A 25637-nucleotide genomic window follows, 5' to 3' on the forward strand; every position below is an offset into this window, starting at 1 on the left:
GTGAAGCCTTGCAGCCAGCTAATGGAATACGGGATCTTGCATCTGTATCTCTGTGGATCTTAGCATGACTCTGCCTCCAGATAACCGGAACCCTGTCTCCAAGGGCTGCCCCTTTTGGGACCATCAAGAGTGACCCAGTAGGCACCCCTTACCATCCAGGCCTCCTAACTCTGCCCCCAGAGTCTACCAGGTATGCCTATCACTAAAACCTTACATATGTTCAACAGCCCACTGAACCCTAACAGATACTGCTACCCCACTTTACAAATAAGGAAACTGAGGCTCAGAGAGACCTGGTGACCTATTCAGAGACGCACAGCCCAGAAGGGGAAAGAGGTGGGTTTCAAAGCCTGTACAAAGCCCCCACCCCATAAAGCTTCCTCATCCAACAGCCTCCCACATAGCACCACAATACAATTTCCAAAGGACTGCCTTGAACTTTCTTCTGGGGTCTTTGCCTATTCCCAAGAGGCAGGCAAAGCACACTTTACCATCCCTATTTTACAAATGAAGAAACTGAGGTTCAGAGAGGCAAAGTGACTTTCCCAAGGTCACACAGTTGACAACTGTCAGAGCCAGGACTGAAGCCTGGGGTCTCCAGCCCCTATCTGGTGAGCGCTGGTGGGGAGCCTTCACACCTACTGGATCCTTACCTGTCCTATCTCCTCTGGGCCTTAATTGTACTGTAAAATGGGTGGGTCCCTGTTGGCTCAGCTGATTCAAAATCTCAATGATGATCTAATCAGTGTTGCCCTGGCCCCAGGAGCTGACCAGGATGCTGGCCTCAGCATCTCCTCTGAGCTGCTGGTGAGTCAGCTCTGAGTGTGAGCTGACCACAGGCCTCTCAGGCTGGACAGAGGGACTGGGAGAGAAGTCGGGGGGCAGGGTCAGGACTCAGCATCAATGCTACCTAGGTACAAGGCACCATCTCTACTGGTCACGTGGGCTCTGGGTCCCAATGTTGGCTCTGCCACCTACTAGTTGTGTGGCCTTGGCCAAGGCACTTCCTCTCTCTGAGCCTCTGTTTCCCGCTCTGCAAAATGGCACAACAGTATCGGCCTGACCAGGTTATAAGAAGATCAAGATCAATGAGCTAACGGGCATACAGCACTTGACCCTGGCGAAGAGGAAGCATGTTGCTAATAGGGGCTCCTACAGAGTACCTCTTGTCCGAATTCCTGTAATTCAAGGAGGGGGCCTTGAAGCCCCCCGGCCCAGCTGAGCAACCCCTGGCCCGGCCAGGACCGGCACCAAGAGTAGCCACCGCAACCGGAAGGATGTTAATCTCTGATTTTCCAAAGTGACAACATTAAGGGTCATGCTGCTTCCTGCACTCAGAAAGCGGGGGCTGGGCAAGACTGTGGGAGGCCCCAGGGTAGTCTGCAGTCTCCTGCAGATTCTGGGGGGTCTGGGAGATTTGGCCCACCGTGCAGATGGCAAAACTGAGGCTCACACAGGAAAAGGGGCTCATGGAGCTGAGGATGACAAAAAGGCGCACAGGGCTGCCCCAGAGCCTCAAATGCCTTCTGGCGGCCCTGCCAAAGCCCAGCACCTACCACGCCAAGATCATCCCCTTCATCCATGACTCGGCCCTGGGGCAGGTGGTGTCTGGACCGGTGGAACATTTCAGACGAGAAGAGCCAGGATCCCTGCCAAGTCCTCCAGCTGCGGAGCAGCAGATGAGGATCTGATCCCAGGCCCAGGACCCCCTCCGCACCAACCATGGAGCCCCGGGACAAAGAGGGCCATCTCCAACTGAGATCGTGTCAGCCTCGTGCCAACCATGGGGGCTTCATACTGGGCCCTGGCCCTGGTTTGGCCCCAGCCGAGGGCAACATGCCTGACCTGTTCCTGGCTCATCCGGTCCCTCCAGCAGGGCCCCGGGGACACACCTCCCCCAGAGGCCCGGCCCGGTTTCAGAGCTGAAAGAGATTTGCGGACTGAAACCAGGCAGGCAGCACCCTACAGGGCGGGGCCGGCCCAGAACCTGCCTACCTGGTTCCCAGTGCTCTGGGGAGAAGGTCCCGGTGGGGGTGGAGGAGGAGGCAGCCGGGGACTCAAGTTTCCCTGGGTCACACCGTCATCCAAAGTACCACCATCTCCACCATCCACCTAGGAGAGCAGGGGCAGTCTGCAGTCCAGAGACTGCAACCCTCTCCTACGGTCACACAGCACGTCTCCACAGAGCTGGGTCGGGGCGCCGGGTCCCCAGGGCCTAGCCCAGGGCTCTTCTACTCAACCCCCCTGCTATCACTACAAACACATCCTGGTAGCAGCCGAACATTCGGCACCTCTGCACCCAGCGGGGTGCTCTGTGTTTGCACATGTCATTTCATGTGTTGTCCCCACTTCACAGAGGAAGATGCTGAGCCTCAGAGAGGTTAAGTGACTTCTCTGGAGACACACAGCTTGTCAATGACAGGAACCCCAGAACAGCCCAATTCTATCACAGAACCAGAGTCTGGACAAATCCACCTCCCCCACCCCCACCACACCTGCCAGCCTCCGGGAGCAGGGGTTCCAGGCCACATGGGCCCTGTGGGTGGCCGCGGTCGGAAAGGCTGACATGGCTCCCGCTCAGGACCTGTAATCAGGGGGGAAGTCAGGAGGAGGGGGTAATGACAGGCTCTGCTGGCTGGCAGAGGAGGGGGACTGGCAGACCGCCCATGACAAGAGCCTGAATTAGCAGCCGGACCCCGCAGAGCCAGAGCCAAGAGGGGGTTAAGTCAGCTAAGCCTCCCCCACCCCATCAGCCAGTCCTTGTTCAGAAGGGAGACAGCGGCCAGAGAGGGCAAGGGACCCACCCAGGGTCTCAGATAACCACCTCAGATAACCGTCGGAGAAAGAGTTTGCTCAGAGCACCTGTACAGCAGTGGCAGGTCCCAGGGACCCCACTCTGGGCCCGAGAGGATTCCCAGCCCGGCCATGCCCTACTCCCCAGAGCAAGGCCATCAGGGGGAGGTGGACTTCCTAGCTGACCTGGGGCCGGTCAAGAGGCTGGTACAGCTGAGCTCTGACCCTATCACTAGTCACTGCCCCCCAGCCAAGCCGCTCCCATCCTGTACCTGCCCCCGTCTCCAAAATTCTACCCACATCCACGCCTGGCTCCTTCTGCTCCTTCGCGTACAGGAGTCACAGGGTCTTTTCATTACAACTCTCTCCCTGAACCCGCTCTGCCCAACAACCTTCCCCGGCTCCCACTGCCTTCGGGACAAAGACTGAGCTCCTCAGGACGCCCTGAGGCTGCTGCATGCTCTCCCTTGCCACGGGGTCCTGCGAGGGCTACGCTCCAGGTCAGGAACACTCCCACCTCCTCCTCTACGCCCACTTCTCAGCCCCTCCACTGCACCGCTCCTTCCCCAAAGAGGCCCCCGGCTCCGTGGGTGCCCCCACTTACTTCCACAGACCCCCACGGATCCCACAGTGGGTAAAGGCCCGTTCCCCGTCAGACTCCCCTGGACAGTAGCCACCACAGCTGGGACAGGGTCCGGCACGCAGCAGGAAGCTCAGAGAGAAAAGCCAGAGGCAGTGATCCAGAGCCAGGGCTGCCCCCCAGCCCAGAGGCACCCTCATTGAGCAATAAAACTCCGCCCACACACCCCAGAGATCCCTCACCACAGAAAGGGAGGCCTCAGGTCCCAGGAAGGAGAGGATAAGGATATGCACAACACTGTCCTTCTTGCTTGGGAAGGTGACTGCCATCCACGAGGTTCCCTCCCCACCAGCCTCAGGTGCCCTGAAGGGACCCTCTGCTGGCCACCCTTTCCCTGGGGCCGGTTATTAGGAAGGAAAAACGTGGCCCTATAAATACAGCAGCCCACAGCATGCCAAGGCCCGATCGTGACAATCACCCGATGGCGTGCCAGCTCCGTGTGAGGGACTCCATGTGGGAGATCAAACCAGCCCGGCAACCTAGGGGGAAGGGGGGTGCGCTATTATTACCCCAGTGGACAGAGGAGAAGAGGAGAAAGCGCGGGGCAGTGAAGCCACATACCCGGCGCCCCACAGCCGGTAAGGCACAGCGCTGGCTGCCGACACCCCAGGAGACCGGGGCCGGGGGGTGCTGGCTCACCCATCACCACAGTCTCAGCACCTGCTACGGGGCCTGGCACACCACGGCCTGCAGACGCTACACTGCATCAGATCCAGGACCCACGAGGTTCTGAGCCCCACTTCCTTCCCCAGGACCCACCCAGGCCATTTCCTACCTACCTCAGGCCCCCACCTCCATGCTCTCACCTGCACCGTGCTCCCCGCAGGAGCCCCTTCCCCCTCGCTGCCACAGTCCAGTCTTAGCCAGCCTTCCAGGCCCCACTCAAACGTCTCCTGTGCGGCCCATTTGCGCATAATTATAACAATAACTGGGGCCTGAGCTAATGCCTGTAGCACTCAGCCCGCCACCAGGCACAGAGGCAGCTGCCATATATGTTAACAATCACCATCCGCATTATTTCATTTAACCCTCACCCAAATTTATTCTTCTGACTCCCCACTGAGCGGGGAGCCCACTTTGGGGCTCGAACCCAGGACCCTGGGATCATGACCTGAGCCGAATGCAGACGCTTAACCCACTGAGCCATCCAGGCGCCCACTCAGATTTAGTCTTAAACCCGTTTTCTAGATGAGCCTGGAGAGGGGAAGTGACTTGCCCAACGTCACTCAGTTAAGAAAGAGTGTCCGCTCCTCTGTCCCGACACCTGGAAGTGTGCAGAAACAGAGAAAGAGCTTAGAAACCTGTGGAGTCTCTCTGCCAGGACGTTCCCCACCCACCTGGCAGGTGCCACGCCCAGACGTGGCATCTTGTTCCTTTGTCCCCAGCGCCCCGTGCGGCACTGGCTTTGGGAGAGAAGTGTGGGTTTCTCACGGAGGCAGGTGTGTTCCGGGGCCAAGCTTGAAGCAAGAAGCAAACCCTGAGCTCAGAACAGTCTCTCTGGGCCTCAGTTTCTTCATCTGGAAAATGGGTATAATGTTTCCCCCCACACACACCTCAACTGGTGACAAGGGGTCCTCGGGAGATGCCGCCTTCGGTTGCTAATAGTCAAAGGGGCTGGGTGAGCAGCATAAAGGTAAACCGCTCTTATCTTAACCTTTGGCACCAACAGAACCTCTGCCCTAGAGTGTCCCCTTATTAATGGCCAGTGACGTACGCTTACAACAGGCCACGGCACCTGGGGAGGGCCTGCTGAGATGAAATCAAAGCTCTCCATTGGACGAATGGGGAAACTGAGGCTGGGGCCATGAGGAAGGAGCAACATGAGGTCCCACAGTCCTGTCTGTGGCCCAGCTCCTCCTGAGAGCAGCGTGACGAGAAGGAAGTCAGGGGAGTTTAAGGCCTAGATGAGAAAACGAGCTCTGGTCTTGGGGTCTCCGGCCTCAACGCTCTCTTAGAGCTCCCCCTCGGCCTGGCCATCTCCTGCTCCTCCTCCCCAGGCTCGAACGTCACCTCCTCAGAACCCCAGACAGGCCCGGGGCCCTCAGCCTCCACCACGCACACCCCCTACCTGTGAAAGGCTCTATCCGCCCCGCTCCCCAGATAGAGACCTCGTTCCCGCCGTCTCCCTGGCCCCCAGCTCGTGCCTGACAGACAAGTGCTGAGCGGGGAAGGCGCCCCCCCCCCAGGGAAGGCCATCCAGGGTCAGGTGGTGGGCCCAGGAAAGAGGCTGAGGAGGGCAGAGACTGGCTGGGGACCACCCCCCCCATCATGAAGGCAACTTTGGGGCAAGGCGGTGGGATTTCTCCCCAAGCTGCCTTTAAAGCTCTTCTCAGTTGGCAAATATTTAACCAAGGCTCAGTGACCCGGGTCTGCTGGGGAAGAGCGTCCTGGGAGGTGGGAGGGCCTGAGGAGGAGGCAGGTGGCTGGAGCGGAGCCCCAGGGAAATGCCAGAAAGGAAAAAAGGCCGACTGGAGGCCCGCCCACCCGGGGCTGCCCTTTCCTTTATCCCTTGGGCAGCTCGGTGGGAGGAAGTCGATTCCCATCTTGACACAAACAGGGAAACAAAAGCCCTCTGATCCCCTCCAGGCCCTCCCTCCCTGCCTGGCGGCACCCGTGCCCACAGCCTGCAGTTGGCGGCTTGTTCCGGGAGCCCGGAACCCAAGAACACAGCGCCAAGCTGCAGAGGGTGGAGAAGGGGGCCAAGCCCCCGCCCCCGCCGCAGTCAGGCCAGGACGGGGCCTACCCACAGCCACCCTGGGCCCACGGCAAGGGCCCAGCGCTGTGCCTGCCACGGAGGCCACCACCGGCCACCACCTCCACGCAGGGGAGCAAGCCTCAGGCTCCTGCACTGCCCACGGCTGAGGCCGCACCCCAGGTCAAGGGAACCAGGACACAAGGATCAAAGGGAGGGTCAGAGGCAGCCTGGAGGACCCCCAGAGCTCCATGATGGTGGCAGGAAGCCTAGCCACCTCCCACTGTGCCAGCCCTGTTCAAACCCACCCCCCAATCCTCCTGCCCGGGGACAGCCTGGCTTGGGAACCAGACAGATGCAGAGCTCCAGCCGCCTCACCTCTGGGCCTCGGTGTTCCCCTCTGTGCACTGGGAACACTTGGCTTCTCTTGCTGACAGTTGTCGTCAGGCTGGGCAGAGAGGCAGCTGATCTAGGATCGTGATTTTGTGAGCTCTAACCCCCGGCCCCTCACACCCACTCACCCATTCCTGCGGCCTTAGCAACATCCTTCGCCGTCTCCACTCCCTTCTTTTCATCCCCACCACACCCACTGGAGCCCTTGAACCTGGGGCCTGGCCACCTGTCCAAACTGCCCCCAGGCCGCAGGGCAGCGGTGGCAACACACCACCCCAGCCCAGATGTTCCTTACCGCACACCTGCTCGCAGCCCAACATGCAGGGCACCGAGGCCGGACTGAGGACTCGGGCACTCTCGCCATGGCGCACCCTGTCCTTGACCTGCCCTCAGTGCCCAGACTGGAGCTGGACCATCTTGAGATGGCCAGGCAGGCCTTCCCGATGGGGTCCTTCCTCCATGACTCCCCGGAAGACAGCATCACCACCCAGCCCGTCCCCATCGGCCTCCGAGAGGCAGGAGCTGAGGAAAGGACCCAGCCTGATGTCTGGATGGCTCAGGGCCATCCGAACTGACTGCTGGGGGCAGAGCCAAAGTCAGGTGAGGGTCTCAGGGGCTCTACTGTGGTAGTCAAGAAACGTTTCCCGTCGCCCTCATTTATCAACCACAGGGCAGAGGAAACTGGACAAACCTCTCGCCATCTAACGAGGGAGACAGTCACAAAACCTAAAATGAGCACGGTAAACCTCCAACTGGGAACAGCACAGAAAGTTACAGGAACCCAGAGGAAGGACAGCTAACCCAGCCGGTGGGGTCAGGGATGACTTCCAGAAGGAATGGTGCACGGAAGCCATGAAGACAGGCAAACCAGGTGAAGGGAGAGGGCCGGGCAGTGAGGGTGTGCCAATCGGAAGACACAGGAAATGCATAAATTCAGGTATTCGAGAAAGCATTAATCCATTCCACAAATATTAAGGAATACCTTCCATGTCAAGAAGAGTACTTCCACAGAACTCTGTGGCGTCAAGCTCCCAGAATCAGATCCTGATTCAAATACTGACTCCACGACTCACCAGCTGTAGGACCTCGGGCATGTGACTAATACTCTCCAAGTATTAGTATTAGTACTTTCCTCGGGTGTAAAATGGGAGGACCAGCAGTACCCACCTGGCCAGATTATCCTACGGATTCAAAGAAATGAGGAACTCTCTAGAGCCTGACAGAGAGGGTCCTGTATTATCAATAACGATGACGGCATATGGAAAGAAGTTCCATCTGCCCGAGCGTTGACAGCCAGGAAACGTGTTCAGGTGGGTAGGGTCTTTCACAAGCTCAGGGGTCCCGTGGTGTGTCCACCTGTGCCAACGGCAGTGTTCCGTAATGTGTGCCACGCCATGAAATGGGGACCGGCAAAGGGGAAACAAACACCAGCTACTCGATCCCTCAGGGGGCCACTCAGGGATGGGAAGGTGACATGCTTGGGGTCCCATCTTTCTGGGCCCTCATCCCTCAGAGGTTAACTAATCAGAAAGGGGAAGCAGCGACAGAAACATCGATGAAGATTCTGAAAGCAAATACCCAACAAACCACACACCGCTAAACCTCAGGCAACCCCAGCCCCTCCACCCCGTGGCACTGCAGGTGGGTGAATTCCTTGTCTGAGCCTCCGCTTCCCACAGGAAGCCTCACAGGGCGGACAAAGCTAAGGGACTGGCAGGCTCAGTCAGAAGAGCATGTGACTCTTGATCTCAGGGTCGTGAGTTTGAGGCTCACACTGGGGGCAGAGATGACTTAAATTAAAAAAAAAAAATTTTTTTTTTTAAGCTAAGGGAGAAGCTAGATGGAAAAGTGCTTTGACCTCCACAAGACCGTGTGTGTCTTCTCTTGGTATCTTGTAGTTATACCCCTCTTTCTCTCTCTCTCTCTCTCTCTCTTTTTTTTCTTGTCTTATTGCATTGACTGAGACATCCCGATCAATGCTAATGAAAATACCTCTAGGGTTTCAACATCCAGTTTGCTCGGGCTTGCTTAGTATGTGATGAAGGGCATGTAAAGGGCTGAGTACCAGGTAGGGGCTGCTAAGAGAAAGGAGGGAGGACTTAGCTGTTCTCCCCCTCAAAAAAGCTGGAAAATTCCCTGGGAAAACAGATGCTGGGGAAACTGAGCCATAGCCGCATCCCAGCCCAACTGGAACCTGTTCTCAAGCGACCAAGCAAAGACAGAACTCCAGAGAGGGCTTTCTATCTCAGATGCCCCGTGTGGGAGAGGTAATCCCAAGAGATAGAGAGCTCCCTGTCACTGGAGGTATGTAAGCAGAGGCTGGACAGCCATAAGGAGGCTGTAGAGAAGACTGTCAACAGGAGGAAGGTGAGCCGTAAAAACACAAACTTTGGGACCACACAGAGCGGCTCTGCTCCAGTCACTTCCCAAGCCTCAGTTTCTTTATCAATGACAGGGAGAAAAATAACACACACCTCGAAGAGGAGTTGTGGGAACGAAATTAGACTGTGCATGAGAAGTGTCTGGCACTCTGCCTGACTGTTGGTAAGAGTCCGATAAGTCCCAGCTGCTGTTCCAATGAGAACCAATCACTCATTAATGCCAGTGACTGTGGCCCAATCCTTCTGGAAAAGTGCTAAAAAAAACTCACTGCATTAGCCCAGGGCCCATCGGATGCCAACACACTTCTCCCCAAATCCAAGTCAGGCTCTTCCCAAGTTGCCTGGGGACCCAGAACACCCCCTGCCCGGCCATCTCTTCCCCACACATGTGTGCATGTGCACACACTACAGGCTGCCCGCCCCCCCCCCACACACACCAGGTACCCGACAGCAAGGGAGGTGGGGGCCAGGGGAGAGCACCCGCCTTCTCAAAGCCAGGGAGGGAGACACAAAGGGAGACAAGGGTAGGGGAAGGGAAGGAGGAAGATGAGCCAATATGAAAATTCACTCATGGGCTTGGGGCTGGGCCAGAAGGAAACCCAATCCTGGGCTGGAATGCCAGAGTCCCTCAGCATGGACAGGCTTTATGCAGATAGAAGATGAAAAGCTTATTCAAATCACAAGACTCCTGTGGGCCTGCCTCTGAGCCAGCAGGGGGAAGGACCTGCCCCACCCTCGGGTCACCAGATGCAAGTCTCCTCAGGCTCCAGAGGGAAAGGTATGAGGACAAATCCCCTGGGAGGCCCTGCCAGCCTCACATTCCTCATTCCAGGTGCCTGCCTGACCCGATCCGTGCTGCATGGGAAACTCTGCTCTCAGCCAGCACGTCCAAGTTCTATGTCTGCTTTTCCTGGGATCCCTTAAGGGAGCTGCGGACAGGCTCCCCGTCTTTCCTGGAGGGGGTGACGAACAGGCTCCAGGCACAGGCTCCAGCCAGTGATGCAGGGATAAGAGTGGCGGGCCCAGAGGCGGGCACCTGCCTGCCACCTGACCTTGGGCAAGTCCCTCACCCTTCCTGGCTGTCTTGTCTGCCCAGTGAAGAGACGGAACTCCTCTGCTCTAGACCCGCAAGACCCTGACCCCCTCCAGCTGTGACCCGAGAAAGTGTTCCCTCCCCACACAGGACCCCACGGGCGGGGGGCAGGCTTGATCAAACTGACCCAAGTCCCACCTGCCAGGCCGGCATACTGAAAAGGATTGTCCCTCACAGTCACTCCCCAATTCAGGTCAGAAGCCCCGTTAGCCATCAGCACAACTTCACTTAATAAATAACCGCTGAGTGTCCATTTCGCCCCACCAGGGCAGGGACCCTGTTCGTCCCGTTCGCGATGTCCCCCCAGCACCACACAGAGCACCCAGCACATAGATATTTGTCCCTGCCTGTGAGATGACACCAGAGGGCCTCAACTTGGGTCCCCCAGGCATTTTAAGACACAGGCAGAGAACAGGGTTTTCCGGAAGGGCCAGCTCAGGCCTAGGAACAGATCCTTCCTGGCCCCAGGGGAAGTGTTAGCCAGGGGCCCTCCAATGGCCATGGGACACTTCCAGTACAGCCAGGGCTGGGTCAGGAGCTGGCCAGGCCAGCTCAAGGTCACATATCAGCTGCAGACCAGGTCACCACCCCCGTCACATAAACCGAGCCCAGTCACCTAAGCTGGGATCCTCCGTTTCCTCTTCCAGCAGATTCTGTCAAATGATACAGCACCTGCGAAGGGCCTGGGAAACCAGAGCTGAAGAGGTCCCTCACTTGAGCCTCCTGGGCCCGCTCCAGGCTGGTGGGGACACCACGCAGAGAGGCAGGAGGCCTGGGTCTCACCTGGGGCAGGCACATGACCCTGCCTCTGTGTCCCCCATTAGAAGATCCCAGTCCCAGGGAGATACAGACATGCCAGCACTTTGCATAACAATACCGAGGTGTGGTGCCTGGTGCAGTGGCTCCTAAGGGAGCAAGAACCAGAGCAAAACTGCCAATTTCTGGGAAATTCTGGTTCCCCCAAAGACCTATGCTCCCTCTCGGCTTTGGGACTTTGCAGTTCTGCTGCTTTGCCTACGACCCTCTCCTCCTCCACCACCCTTCCAGGCCCACCTAGACGCCCCCTTCTCCAACAAGCCTGCCCTGCCTCTCCGAGTCTGGGTTACTGCTGCTTCCCCAGCTCCCAAAGACTCTCTGACCCCCGCCTCAGCTAAGGAACCCAATCCATGCCGGGTCTGTCCTCCCAGAAAGGGGCCGGTGAGGGGGTGAGGACCACGGCTACCTCCCCATCCAGCACCCACAGCCCACACGTGGCCTTGGCTCGGAGCAGGCTCTCAAACAATGTGCAATCGACAGATTAATCCCACGGAAGTGATTAAGGCTCCCCAACACGGCCCTGTCTACACCGATGAAAAACAGAAGAGACCGGAATGCCCAGGAATGGGAGTTTGGCTGAGCCAATAAAAATGCAGACTACCTGAGGGGCGCCTGGGGGGCTCAGTCGGTTGAGCCTCTGAGTCTTGGTCTGAGCTCAGGTCATGATCTCAGGGTCCTGAGATCAAGCCCGGTGTTGGGCTCTGTGCTCAGCGCAGAGTCTGCTTGTCCCTCTCCCTCTCCCTCTGCTCCTCCCCCCACTCGTGTGCGCGCTCTCTCCCTCTCTCTCTTTCTCTGTCATAAAAAAATAATTACAATTTTTAATTTTTTTAAAGATTTTATTTATTTATTTGACAGAGAGAGATCACAAGTAGGCAGAGAGGCAGGCAGAGAGAGAGGGAGAAGCAGGCTCCCTGCTGAGCAGAGAGCCCGATGTGGGGCTCGATCCCAGGACCCTGAAATCATGACCTGAGCCGAAGGCAGAGGCTTAACCCACTGAGCCACACAGGCGTTCCTAAAATTTTTAATTTTTAAAATATATTTTAAAACGCAGACTATTGGGGCACCTGAGTGGCTGCTCCGCCATCCACGGCCACAGGTGCCTCCCCAGGGGGGCAGAGAGCGGTGCCCAGCAAACATGTGTTGCTTTTGCTATCTGGGGGAGCAGAGGGGGAACCCACTTTCTGAAGTCCAGCCAGTGAGTGGCTTCTTACTGGTCCACTGAACATCACCTGTGGGTAGACACTGTTTCTCCCCACTTTTTTTTTCCTGTTGTAATGGATGTTGTAACGTAATCTAACCTTCTGGCTACTTTCGGGTAAATTCTTGGTGCAGAATGGCCGGCCAGGGCTCACCAGGGGCCTGGGGCCACCTGTCTACCATTGCTCCTACTGGTGGTGGGAACTGAGGAGGCTCGCCCTCCCCAGGCAGCCCTTGCCCACACAGCCTTTAGAGGACACAATGCTTCCATCACAGTGGCCTCCGTACCCCCTATTTCTGTCTAGGGATGCTCAGAGGAAGGATTCCAGGGGCCACAAAGCCAGGTCCGCATAGCAGCTATGCAATCCCTGAGGCTGGTGTTGATGGTCCTAAAACCCAGGGCACAGCCCAGGCCCCGTGTGTACCCAGCAGCAGCACCTCTCCCAGACGGACCCATTTTCCTGACAAGGAACTGAGGCACGAAGAGGGAAAGGGAACTGGGAGGATCCCTCGGTCACCAGGAGGCTGCTTCCTCATCTGTGGCCGGAGGGCACATGGGAGGCACCGCAGAGCCAATGGGGCCGGCACACCGGCAAGCTGGCAAGGAGGATGGGCATTTGGTCACAATTTGTCCTCTGATAATTAATTAATGAGTGACTGGTAACCGTTGGTTGGATGCGCCTCTCCTGCAGAGCCTTGAGCTCCACAAAGGCAGGGCCTGGGTAAACTCGATTCGGGTGCCAAGCACAGAGGAAGCCATTGGGCAATGCACGCTGGGTGCCTGACACCCCGTGAGTCGGCAGAGGCACAAGGACCAGGACCCAGTGTCCCCCTCCCCTGCATGAAGGGGGGGGCGTTGCAGAGAGGGTCCGCCTGTCCACTAGGGAATCCCTGGGCCCCTGCTTCTCCTGGCCTCATCCCTGGGGCTCAAGGACAAGAACAAAGGCAGGCACAGAGGCATGAGTCAGACAGAGAGGGATACACGCCTGGAGGAAGGAAGCCCGTGCACCGCCGCACGCACTCCAGGCCTGTGGTCACAGCGGTGGTGGGACCCGGACCGCTCCTTCCAGATGGGCAGAGGGGAAGTCACCACCAGCTGGGGCTCTGAACCAGCCCGCATCTGCCCTACCTCCTCGACCCTCCCCAAGGCACCCTCTCCACCTACCGGAACCTTCACCCAAACAGCTTCGGGGCTCCTCCGCTGTTAAGACCGTAAACCTTGTAATGACATTTACCATTCAGTCGCTGCTCGGGAATGAAAACAAATTAATACACGTTCATTATACCTATTGATTATAGAGCATTTACTGTGCCCAGCACTGTGTTAAAGAATGCATAAATGCAATTTATAAACACGCATAATATAATTTAACCAGAGAAGAATTATTATTATTACTCCCAATTTACAGCTAATGATTCCAAGGCACAAAGAACGCAAATAACAGTCCTAAGGGCATTTGGCTAGCGGCTGGCGGGACACGCTCTAACCTGTGAGGCCATACTGTCTACCTCAAGGGAGCCCACGGTGACTGAGCCCTCACGGTCCTCATACAGATAGACGAGAATCTACCACAACTGCTTGAGGAGGGGCTTGCGGGAGGGACCCCAAGCCAACTGGCCACGGGCAGGGCCCAGGGAAGGGTGTTCCTGGCTGAGGGGTGGGGGTGGGGGATGTTGGGAGTGGTCTATGGGTCCTGCAAGGCCTTTCAGAGTCTGGAACTTGACCCAGAGAGCCTCCCAGGGGTTCTCACCCAGCCCCTTTCTTGCACCATGGAGAAAACAGAGGCTCAGAATGGAGGCTACACTGAGCTCCCAGGCCCAGAGCTAGAGTCTAGAGGCCACACTGGGGACGCAGGAATAGGGAAGGAGAGCAAAGAGGCTCTGCCCCTAATCTCACAGGAAGTCTGCTGGGCCCCACCCTGGGGGGCTGCAGGCCAGACAGGCAGCCCAGCCCCCAGACGGCAGGGCAAGGCCCAGAAGCAGCTCCTCTCGGCTTCTGCCCCTATCTCAACAGGAAAACAGGAAAGCTGAGCTGAGCGGCCTGCTCTGGCCTGCCTCAGATTGTAAGTTTGTCTCCCAGGAGCAGGCTGACTCTCGGGTCACTGAGAAAGTCACCCTTCTGCTCGGAGCGGGGGCCCCGCCTCCAGCCACAGAGAAATGAAGTGTTCAGCGGGCTCCGGGGCTCAACCACCCAGCTCGAATCCTTCCCACCCTTGCCAGCCTCCTGAGGAGAAGGGATCGCTGCACTTTCAAGACGGGGGAAATGAGGCCCCGGAGGGAGCCCCTTGCCCAAAGTCACCCAGGAGCCGTGACTGCTGGGCTGAGCCGGGAGGGCTGTCCTGTGGCCAGGCTGGGCAGCGGCCCCCCTCCCCGCTTCCCGGCAGCCTTAAATATGGGAGTGGGGCCATGAGGGGAGGGTAGCTTTGCCTTTTTTAATCCACCACAACACCTCACTGTCTGTATGGGGACAGGCCCGGGCTGTCTCCTCAGACACAGGCCTATCTGTAAGGCTAGCACAGGGCTGCCTCTCTCTCACCGAGGGCTTGTTTGTTTACTCGGTTTTCAAAATTATAACCTTTCCAGCCCCACCCAGGCCAACCACTCCTTCCCTGACCAGTCTGGGGCCGTCCATAGGGACAGGGATGGAGAACACTATGCAGGAGGCGGGGGCCTATGTCCCCACCCAGCCCTGCAGCCTCTGACACGCTAGGTATGTCCTCTGCTCTTTCTGGGCTTCGGTTTTACTCAGTCATGAATAAAAGTAGGTGATAGCAAAGGGTCCTTCCCAGACAGGAGGAAGAAGGGTCTAGGCCAGAAAAAGAAAAGCAGACCCAGGGGCGCCTGAGTGGCTCAGTGGGTTAGGCCTCTGCCTTCAGCTCGGGTCGTGGTCTCGGGGTCCTGGGATCGAGCCCCGCGTCCGGCTCTCTGCTTGGCAGGGAGCCTGCTTCCCCCCTCCCTCTGCCTGCCTCTCTGTCTACTTGTGATCTCTGTCTGTCAAGTAAATAAATAAAATCTTTAAAAAAAAAAAAAAAAAGAAAAGAAAAGCAGACCCTGCCCATCAGCAAGCTCGAAGTTCAGGGCGAGGGGGCGCTATGGCCCGAGGGGGAGCTGTGGCCCAAGGGGACCACCGGCAAACCTCAGGCAAACCTTCCCAGCCAGCCCAGCAAGGCCCAGCCTCCCAAAGTCGAAGCCTTGTTCTCTCTTCGCCCCGCCCCACCTCCCACCAGGGAACCCTTCCAAAAAATAAACAAAAATGCAAAAACAAAAAGTGAAACAGAAGTACAATTGTCAGCTCCCTCCCCCTCTGGATGTCCACGTCACCCCCGAAATCCCCATAGGCCAGGGCAAATGACAGCTCCCCCCCACCACGCGCCAGACTCCGCTAAAACGGAACCGCCGTTCGCCTAGCACCTTCCACGTGCCAGGGACAACTGCCTCCCAGAAGCTTCACACCCCAGAGGCAGGGCTCACCTTCCCATTTTACTGACAGCTCAGGCTCTAAGGGGAGAGCAACTTGCCCCGGGCCACAGGGCTCTTGGTGGCAGAAGCCAGCCACCTCTCAGTCAAGGCCAGATACGCTGCCTCTTGAGCTGGGCTGACCAAGTGGTTTAAACCAATATGCACTTTGGAAAACATAAAGATCCTCTGTCTTTGCAACAGAAACCACATCACATCCAGCTTGATGGAAACTTTGTAGCTGGCATGAGTCCCGTGAGATCAGAGCTCACGTCAGCGCCTCATGCCCACCACTACGGCCAGGCCCGGCATAAGACAGCTTTCAGAGAGAGAGAGCTTCCTTCCACAACAAGATGGCATCACGCAATAAACATCACACCCTCCCCTTCAACACAGCCCACAGCCCACAGGCTCCAAGCGGTCGGAGCTAGAAGGGCACGCGGTTGTCCTAGTGACCCATTACACAGATAGGCAAAGCAAGGCCAGAGAGGGAGAAGGACCTGCCAAAGGTCACCTGGCACCAGCCCTGAGGCTCTCACCTCCCAGCCATAAATGGCTGCCGGCAGGTAGGGTGATTAAATGTGGGTGGAGCACAAGAGTGTGTAGTCCTCTGCCCAAAGGACACTTCTTCCAGAAGATTCTGGCTTAACAAACTTGGCTGGACACAAACAGCTCTGTTCGGCATGAGGCGTGAGGAGGCTGGACAGCTGCTACAACTGGCTTGGCCACAGATATGTGGGTGGGAGAGCAGGCTTCACACTTTGCAGACCACAATTCATTCTTCCTCGGCCCCAGCTGGGCGCCCAGTTACCCGCTGGAGCCCACGCCCTGCACTTTGGATCACACTGAAAGGAGGGACGCCCGGGCCAATGTCCTATCATGGACCATACACACAGCAAGGACGAATGGCAACAGAAGCCAGGGTTTTCTTAACGTGAAGAGCTCTACCCACATCACTAATCGATCCCTCACAACCTAGCAGGTCTGGGCTACCGTTATGCCTGCCTCACAGATAAGAAACCTGCGACCCAGAGAAGGGAAGACACCTGCCAAATGCCAGGGTAGTTGAGACAGGATCTCAAAACCAGGTCCTTAGCATCCAGACCCAACCCTCTTCCCGCTCTGCCCTTGGAAAGGAAGAAGGTTCTCATACTCAGAGCTGCAGGAAGGACCTGAGTCTCCCATCATCGGAGGAATGGGAGCAGAGACTGCAGGGGACGCCAGATGTCCCCAGCCTTGCACGTCACCATCACAGAGGCCTGCTTGCTCTGTGTCCCCCACACACACTGTTCCCTGATGTGCTCCACACCCATCATACTGGTCCAGACCATCCCTCACCACTGGGCTCTCTTCCTCTCACCCTCCCTCCTAAGCCTCCCTAGGACCCTTGGGGCACAGTCCCCTCTGCTCCAAGGCCAGCCCCTCGGCTCCCCCCATGTCACCTCAACCCTCCCCTCCCCACTAAGCCACCCCCTCTCACACCTTCCCACAGAAGATCCACCCTTCTGAGAACACTCCTTGCTCACCCAGCCAGAGAGTTCCATGTGGGCAAAAGCCACGGAAGAGCATGCATGAGCTGTCCCCGGTGCCCAGTACAGCGCCTGGCACACAGTAGGAGCTCAGTAGCTACAGACTGAAAGAAGAAAAGAAAGAAAGCCCAAGGGCGTCCAGGGGCAGAGCTCATCACACCTTTGTGGGATCTCCCGGACGCACCATAGGGATCTTCCACTTTGACTCCTAACATCAAAACCCTCCCAGCCCTGCCTTTGGAAGTCACCTTGAGACCCCTAAGAAAAGATTTTCAGGGGCGCCTGGGTGGCTCTGTCAGTTAAGCAGCTGCCTTTGGCTTAGGTCATGATCCTGGGGTCCTGAGCCATACCTCAGGCTCCCATTCAGCGAGGAGCCTGCTTCTCCCTCTCCCTCTGCCCTTTACCCCCTGCTCAGGCTCTCTCTCTCTCTGTCCCAAATAAATAAATAAAATCTTTAAAAAAAAGAAAGAAAGAAAGAAAAGAAAAGATTTTCAGTGGCAGAGAATTCTCATGAGTCAATACTGGGTCACAGATGGGGAGAAAAGGCAGAGAGGCCCCTCCATTGGTCCAGAGTCACACAGCAAATGGTTAGCGGGACCAGGCTTGAGACCCACAGGCCTAGCTCTAGACACACATGGCCGGGCAAGGGGTGGGTGTCTTTCTCTTTTATCTTTCCTTCCTGGGGCCCATGGCACAGGGTAAAGGTGTCTATGGTCACAGGACCCACCTGACACGGGTCCCAAGGGCCACACTCCTAAGAGCACCATGTCCTCGCCCCCCACTGGCCCTGTATGCTGTACCGTCCAGAGATCGCCACTCCTGTCCTTGTGCCCTAAGAAGCCAGTGCTCTCATTCTCTAGTATGGAGGACACAGAGGGTCAGAGATGGTAACTGACTTGCCCCAAATGACCAGCCCCTCCAGAGGCAAAGCTGGGACTCGAACCCAAGCAGTCTGACTGCAGAGCCTTGCCTCAAACCTCTCGACTCCCCTCTTCTAACTCACCATCCACTCTGTCACCAGGCAGGTCCCTTCACTTCTGTAGGCCACAGGGAGCGCATCCCTACCCCTGGACAGTTCCCAGGGGGTGGATCCGGGTGCCCTGCCAAGGTGGGCACTTCCTGTTCTTCCAGTTTTAAATCTGTGCGATCAGAAGGTTACAGCCCTTCTGTGACTCAGACCCTAAGATTCTACCAGGAGAGGGGCGTGGTTCTGTCCCACCCGGCAGGGTTTTAAAGCTAGGGATCTGCCTTCCTCTTTCTTTAAAACTCGGCCCAACACCATCTAGAGAAAAACCCTCCGGTCCTCGGGCAGGGAAGTGGATGGGGGCAGGGCAGGGGGGGAAGGAAAAAGCCGCTCAGGAATGTCTGCAACCGCAGGCTGATGCCTGATGCCTGCAGGGAGACCCACGGTGAGTGAGTCATGAGCTGAGCCTGCGGGGGGAGGAGGGGGCCACGAAGAACGGGACTGGTCAAGAGTGACTTGAGTCTCAGACTGAGTAATGTCGGGAGGGATATATTTGTGCAGCCCACGGGAGCCTCTGACACACGCCGCCCTGTTCCCCTCCCCTCCCAGGCCCTCTGCCCCCACCGCTGGCCTCTCTTTGGGGCCTTTTCCACGTTGTCCTCAGGCCCAATCCAGGCACCAGGAACCATCTCATCACAGCAGAGCATGGTTCTAACAGCTAAGGCCTTGGACTCCCGTGTCTGGACCTGCCACCTGCCCTGCCCTACCTTTAAATGTTGGGATAGGGCACTGAGGGTAGGGATTCAGAGAGATAATACAGGCAAAGGAAGTCCCGGCACAGAGTAAATGCTCAGTTAAAGGACTGCTAACCTTACAGGTACTGCTCAGAGCCTGATACAGCCCCTCCCTGCTCTAGCAGCCACCACCCTCTTGCAGAAGACCCATCCATGGAGTCCCTGCAGGCCACAGGCTGGAGAAGCAGCCAGACTTATGTGGTCATACACACCCAAAGGCCAATGTCATCAGCCCCTGTCCCCTGCTCACAGACAGTCCCTTGTAACCTGTTCCCGCTGGAAAGACACTCAGAGGTGTTGCAGGTTCCCAGAAAGGAGCCTCCCTCAAAACGCCCAGATTGGTGGAAGCAAGGCTGGGGGAGAGCAGGTCAAGGGCATGAGTCTGTCCTCAGCAGGACAGCTGACCTGAGCAGGAAAGGAAACAAATACAGTGACTCAGTTTGCCCCGAAAAACCAAATGTCCAGTCACCGTGGGACATGGCAGAAACCAGCATTAGGGGTAAGGCTACAAAAACGTCTGTACGGATGTGGCCTTGGGGGAACACGATACAGCCTTTGGGAATGCCTGCAGGGAGGTTCTAGCGACCCAGGAGAGATGTTTATTAAAAGTCGTTTGGTGAAAGGAGCAAGCAAAAATTGAGTCATGGTCTCAGCAATGTAGAACAATAAACACGGAGGAGAAATACTGCTAAAAAATGGGGGCGCCGGGGTGGCTCAATGGGTTAAGCCTCTGCCTTCGGCTCAGGTCACGATCTCAGGGTCCTGGGATGGAGCCTGCATTGGGCTCTCTGCTCAGCAGGGGGCCTGCTTTTCCACCCGCCCCCCCCACCTTCCTCTCTATTTGTGATCTCTCTGTCAAAATAAATAAATAAAATCTTAAAAAAAAAAAGAAAGAAAGAAAGAAAGAAATACTGCCAAAAAATGGAGCGGTGCTCACAGGGCGGTGGTGAGTGAGTCCTATCCCCGTCTCTAAACTTCATTCCTCAGGCGGCAGGGACCATGACCCAGTTTGGGCTTCGAAAGGTCTCTTTGGCCGTGTGTGGGGTAAGGATGGAGGGGTGAGGCCAGAGCTCAGGCCCAGCGATGGGAAAGGAACAGAGTGGAGGCTGGATGGAGGGGCAGGACAGGGTCAACGCCAACAAAAGGCGCGTTCTATTAGACGGACACAAGAGAACAGAATCCCCAGACACTTCGCCCCCAGGGGCTGACCCAGACCTTGGCTAGGGGCAGAGGCCCAGGCAGGGCTGGGCCTGGGCACTGTTTCCGGCCAGCCTGATCTCCCTGCAAAGCCCCAGGGTGGGGACTAGGAAGCCATGCACCTGGGGGACAGGGTGGCCGAAAGGGGACACCTTCCTTCCTCCCTTCACGCTGGGGACCCACAGCCCTTTCCCAAATGTGAGAGGAAGGTTTGCAAAATCAATTCGGAAAAAGGCGTTATTCATTTTGCTCAATAAATAAACGCGATTCCCTTTTTCCCCCCGTATCCAGCTGTCAGAAAGGGTGATCACACTTCGTGCTGAGCTACGCTGTACCAGCGGGAGGGAGTTCCAACCGTTTACAGCCTTTGCAGAGGCTCCGTGTCACTACATGACAATGGAACCCAGGAGTTCCGTTTTGAGACCTCTCTGACCCCCAGAACCTGGCCCGGGATGCGTGCGAGGTCTGGGCAGCGCCACAAATTCCCGCAGAACACTGGAAGCCACCCCAGTGTCCGTTAGTAGGGGCAATGGGCACATAAACAGCACCACGCACAGAAGGAAACCCACCTGCGGAAGAACGGGGCCAACTCACGGGCTCCGACGCGGAAAGATGTTCACAGCAGACGGAGTGAAAGAAAAGTCCAGCCACAGAGACATACCACCGGAGCTCACACACCCAGCGCGAAACGCGTGTGTCCACAGAGACATGGGTCTGGACACGGGGACGCACCAAACTCCAGCGGTTTCTCCCAAAGGGTGGGAGGGAAGCGGAGGACACTTTCTCACCTTACACTCCTACGTGGTTCGTGCACACATTACCTGTGTGATCAGCCAACACGAGCCGTGGCTGCCCACAGTGGGGGGCGACTGGGGGGAGGGGAGTGACCACTAATGGGCACAGCATTTCTCTCTGGGGCGATGAAAGCATTCTAAAATTCACACACGCGTGCGCGCACACACACACGAGCCAGTGAACTGTATACTTAAGTGGGTGAATTGCCTGGCAGGTAAATTATGTTTCAATAAAGCTGCTATTTAAAAAAGAATTAGCAAGGGAAAGGTGAGCCTGGCAGAAGGGAGGAGCACAGGTACCGGCAAACTACCTTACCAGTCCTTTCAGGTAATAAATCTTAAGGCAATTTATGTATGTGGGGGGGGGGGGGTCCCTCGGCTCCCACAGTTTCATCCTGGCTAACAGAATTTCCAGAAGGGCTGAGTCCTTCAAGGCTGTCCTAGAGGTAGAAGGGCCCCCCCCACCCCCGTCCCAGGCAATCCTAGGATTCCTGCCAAGGGCACAGAGCCCAGACCCTATGGAGCAACAGTGAGCTCGCTCCCTCACCTATTCTCCCATCCAAGTACTAACCAGGCCCAACCCTGCTTAGCTTCCAAGATCAGACGAGATCGGGCGCATTCAGGGTGGTATGGCCGTAGATCCTCCCCCACTTATTCTACCTCAGCTTTGCGGGCAGAGAACCCCTCCTATAACACCAACACGGGCCACCCAGACATTGCCACTCTCTCATCCCAGCCCTGTCCTCTGGGCCAGATGGAAGGTGGGCGTGGGCCTAATCCCCCACCTCCCCATGTCCTAGCTCCTTCCTAGTCATAGGGGGGCCCCATCACAGCCCTCCACACCCGCTCAAGATAGCCTACATCCATGTCACACATCTCTCAGTGCACAAGGAATGTGGATTTCAAGGTATCTGAAAACCCTGGTCAATTCTTACATCTGAGGAACCAGCAGGGACCAGACAAATCTCAGAGAAACAGGGCCTACACCACAGCGACAATTGCCCCCTTCGCAATCCAAACACCTGGCCACTCTCCTCACCTACTAGAGAATCGATGACAGAGTAAATGACAATTGTCAGGGGACTGGGTGGCTCAGTAGGTTAAGCATCTGCCTTCAGCTCAGGTCGTGATCTCAGGGTCCTGGGATGGAGCCCCACATCTGGCTCCCTGCTCAGCGGGGAGCCTGCTTCTCCCTCTCCCTCTGCCTGCCACTCCCCCTGCTTGTTCTCTCTCTCTCTCTCAGATAAATAAATAAAATCTTTAAAAATAATAAAATAAAATAAATGAGCACTCTGAATAAAAACGGCAACTGTTTGCTAAGCACTTGCTATGCCCCAAAGCACTGGGCACTAGTCTTACCAGCATTATTTCATTAAATCCTTGCAACAGAGCCCAGCAGGAAACTACTATTACTGCCATTCTACAGATTAAGAAATTGAGATTAAGATGCTGGCCCAAGTTCACATCAGCTAACAGAATGTGGAGTCAGTATTGGGAGCCCGAGCTGGCCCAAATCTGGAGGAGATTCGTGGGGAAAATTTGGGACCCTGAGACTCTCAGAACCAGAAAGGACTTCATTCAGCCATCAGGTCGCCTACAGCCTTCAGTTCACAGCTAGGGAAACAGAGACCCAGGGAGAGTAAGTGAATGCCTGAGGCTACCCAGGCCTCCTGGCTCCCAGGTCAGGGCTCTTTCCTCCATCAAGCTGCCTCCCGAAAAGTAGGAGGGACTAATCCTGCCACCAGCCCCACGAGGCTGCTACTGTGAGAACAAGCCCCTGCTTGCCAGGGGCTTTGAAATCCCAGGATGAAAGGCACCGTGGCAGCAAAATGCCACCGTGGGCAGGAGTGAGCCTGACCTTTGCCAGGACTTGCCGGCTGGCATTCACCTGCTCACCTGCGCAGGGTGGGCACAAAGCTTCAGAAGCCGCCCGCTGGCCAAGCCACGGAACCCCAACAGGCCTCGGAGCCCAGAGCACTGTGGGAAGGGCCATCCCAAATGCTGACGTCTCCAAAGGGGTGGCCCCAGGTAGGGAGGGCTCTGGAATTTTAATTGTCTGGCACACTCACCGCTCCTTGGGTGGAGTGAGAAGGGTGCACAGATCACCAGGGGTGCCAAAGGCTAGCTTTCATTCCCTCCAGAAGAAATTTCTAAGGTGGCCTACTTCCCTGGGAGGGGGCTAGAGTCTTTGCCGGGCTTCCAACCTCCCAACCCCGACTTGAGACGCTCCCCCAGGTGAGCCTGGACCAGGAATTTGAGGCATCTGAAGAGGGTTATTAATAGCCCTGAAGTGTTGAGAAGAGGGGCCAGCAGGCTGAGTGGGCACAGCCCTCTTCCACCCAGCCTAGTATCCACAAGAACAAACCCAACCCTGTCCAGGAGAGGACACTTCACCTTTTGTGGCTTCAGTCTCCACCCCTGTAAAATGGGGGGGGGGGTGCTGGCAGTTCGCAGCCCAGGAGGTAGGAAGGAGGGGGAGAGCAAGAGCTGGGTGTGGGGGAAGGAAAAACCCCACCGAAGAAGGAGCAGCACACCCCACCCAGGCCGGGTGAGGGGCCCCAATAGGAGGTCGTGAATGGATGGACTGTTACAGAGCCCCAGGAGGCTGCCACCGACAGGGAGGGGACAGGAAGACTCCGCCCGGCTTTCCTCCTCCCAGAGTCCAGGCCGGTCCTATAAGGAGGCTTTTCCGGGACTTAACCCCCTGCTGCTCTGGGGCTGGAGAGGGTCTGACTCATTTCTACCTCACGCTCACCCCTGCGCCCGGGGCCCAGGCCTGGCCCAAAGGGGGAACTCCAGGCCCAGTGCTACAGTCACTGGACAACCCTTCCCCAGAACCCTCTTTGTCCTCAACCGTGGGGTCCTGGAGACACAGAGTTAAGGGACACCTGGTCCCTCTTCTCAAGGAGTACAAGCAGGCAGAACACAGCTGCTGAAACGCTACAGGACCGCAGGACACATCAAGACACATGTAGGTAGACACAGTGCTCCGGCTTCACTGGACAGAGAGTGGCGAATTCAACGCGGGGAACAGATAACTCCTTCCAGGAGTGGGACAGCAGCCACCCCACACCCCACGCAGACCAGCACCCCGGGCATGGGTGCCTCCTCCGTGCAGGGCCCTGCGCTAAGCAAGCTACATGAAATAATGAGTCTCTCAACAACACGTTAATAAGAAATCATTCACCCCATTTCAGAGAGGAGAAAACTGAGGTGCCAGGCCATTAAGAGACTTCCCTAAGACCTAACGGCTGGGAAACAGATGCTGGGATTACACCCAGGTAGCCTCACCCAGGGCGGGAGAGGTGAACCACAAAACCGAAGTTTCCCAGGCAGTCTGAGATTCTCACCCCACCTCTCCATTCTCCAGGGTAGGGGGAGGAGGGACCCCAGACCCCGCTGCTACCCTGGGGCTTCCCCAGGAAGCCTGGGGTCCCTCGCCCTTCTGAGAAGTAGCCACAGTGCGGTGACAGGCTGGGAGCTGGGTTGGCTGAAGGAGGGGGCTGAGGAGGCTGGGCTCCGGCCCTGGACACGCCTGCCGGGCAGGAGAACCCTGCCTGAGCCCGAGTCAAAGGGCACGGGTTCTGATCTACCCCTCCTGTGTACCCCACAGGCTGAGCCCAGGCATGGATGGGCCTGTCCCTAGAAGCCTCAGCCACGTGTACTAGGGCTGGGGCCAGGACGAGGTGGGGACCCGGACAGTGAGGGAGGAAGATCAGGACACGCTGGTCGAGTGGGCCACAGCTCCATCAGGGTAGTGTGCTGGGGGGATTCGAAGGGACCGGCTTGGAGGGGGTTCCAGTAGAGGACCGGGAGGTTCGACTTCTCTCGGGAGGGGGAAGGGCGAGTTCAAAGGGGGCAGGAAGGAGCGCCCAAACGTGGAGGGAACAAGCTCGGAGGCAGGACTTGGTCCCCAGCCACTCCCGCCTTGCCCGGGGCCCGATTGTCCCGAGTCCCGGCCCCTGCGCCGCCGGCCGGCCGGGTTGGGGGCGTGGCCCGGGGTCTCCCCGCGGGACCCCCCAGCGCCCTGCACCGCGCGGGACTCACCTGCGATGTGCTGGCGCCGGGCGTCGTCCAGGTGCGTGGACAGCACGTCCCCCATGGCGAGGAAGAGCCGCGGCCCGATCCGCCCTCCGCCCGTCGCTGCCCGCGCCGCTCAGGAGGACGTCGCTGGCGCCATGCAGCCCGGCCCGGCCCGCTCCCGCCGTCCCTCGCTGCGGCCTCTGCTCTGCCCGCGCTCCAGCCGGGCCGCGTCGGTCCCGCCGGCCGCCTCCGCCCAGCGCCCAGCCCGCCGCGCAGCAGCCCCGCCGCGCCGCGCCCCGCCCCGCCCGGCCCCGCCCCCCGAGCTGAGCCCCGCCCCCGCCGCCGCCGCAGGCGGGAGGGCTGCGGGCGGGGGACCGGGGGAGGCCGGGACTGCGGGAGAGACCGGGACAAAGACCAGTCGGAGAGAGGGAGAGCGAGGAGGGACGCCCTGAGGGGCGCGCCGGACCCAGACCGAGCCGAAGAAAGAGATGGGGCTAATGGGGGCATCTAAAGAACGGGGAGCGCCCTGGGGGGCTCCAGCCTGGGGTCACCTCCTCCCCTAGCCGCGCGGGAAGAGAATCACGCCGAGCAGGTCGTGGGGAACGGGTAGGGGACTCCAAGGCCAAGGTGCGGGAACTTGGCGTTCGCACCCCGCTCCTCCCGCCCTCGCCCGCCGCCTCCCGCTCTCAGGAAGTTCCTTGGTCCGACCTGCCCCAGAAGGTGTGCCCGCCTGTCTTGCGCAATAGTGCAGGGAAAGGGGAGGTGGCAGGGAGGGCTGGGGGCCCAGAAGTCGCCCCCGGTGCCAGTGCCAGGCGGACGTTCCTCAGGCTCACCATATGGGTATTTTACTCGGGGAGGTGGCTTGTGGGACAGGG

The 25637-nt window shown here is 57.7% G+C and overlaps 1 protein-coding gene across 1 annotated transcript in view; it reads right to left on the reverse strand.

The window, feature by feature from the left end:
- NIBAN2 (niban apoptosis regulator 2) overlaps positions 1–24915 on the reverse strand; it is a 50874-nt gene extending 25959 nt beyond the window's left edge. The window contains exon 1 of the mRNA XM_080819981.1: positions 24787–24915. Within this exon, the coding sequence (XP_080676107.1) occupies positions 24787–24841 (55 nt within the window). The 5' untranslated portion in view covers positions 24842–24915. The remainder of the gene's footprint in view (positions 1–24786) is intronic.
- Between the last annotated feature and the right edge of the window lie 722 nt (positions 24916–25637).

The sequence above is a fragment of the Martes martes genome (genome assembly GCF_963455335.1).
Source record: "Martes martes genome assembly, chromosome: 12".
NCBI classification, from domain to species: Eukaryota; Metazoa; Chordata; class Mammalia; order Carnivora; family Mustelidae; genus Martes; species Martes martes.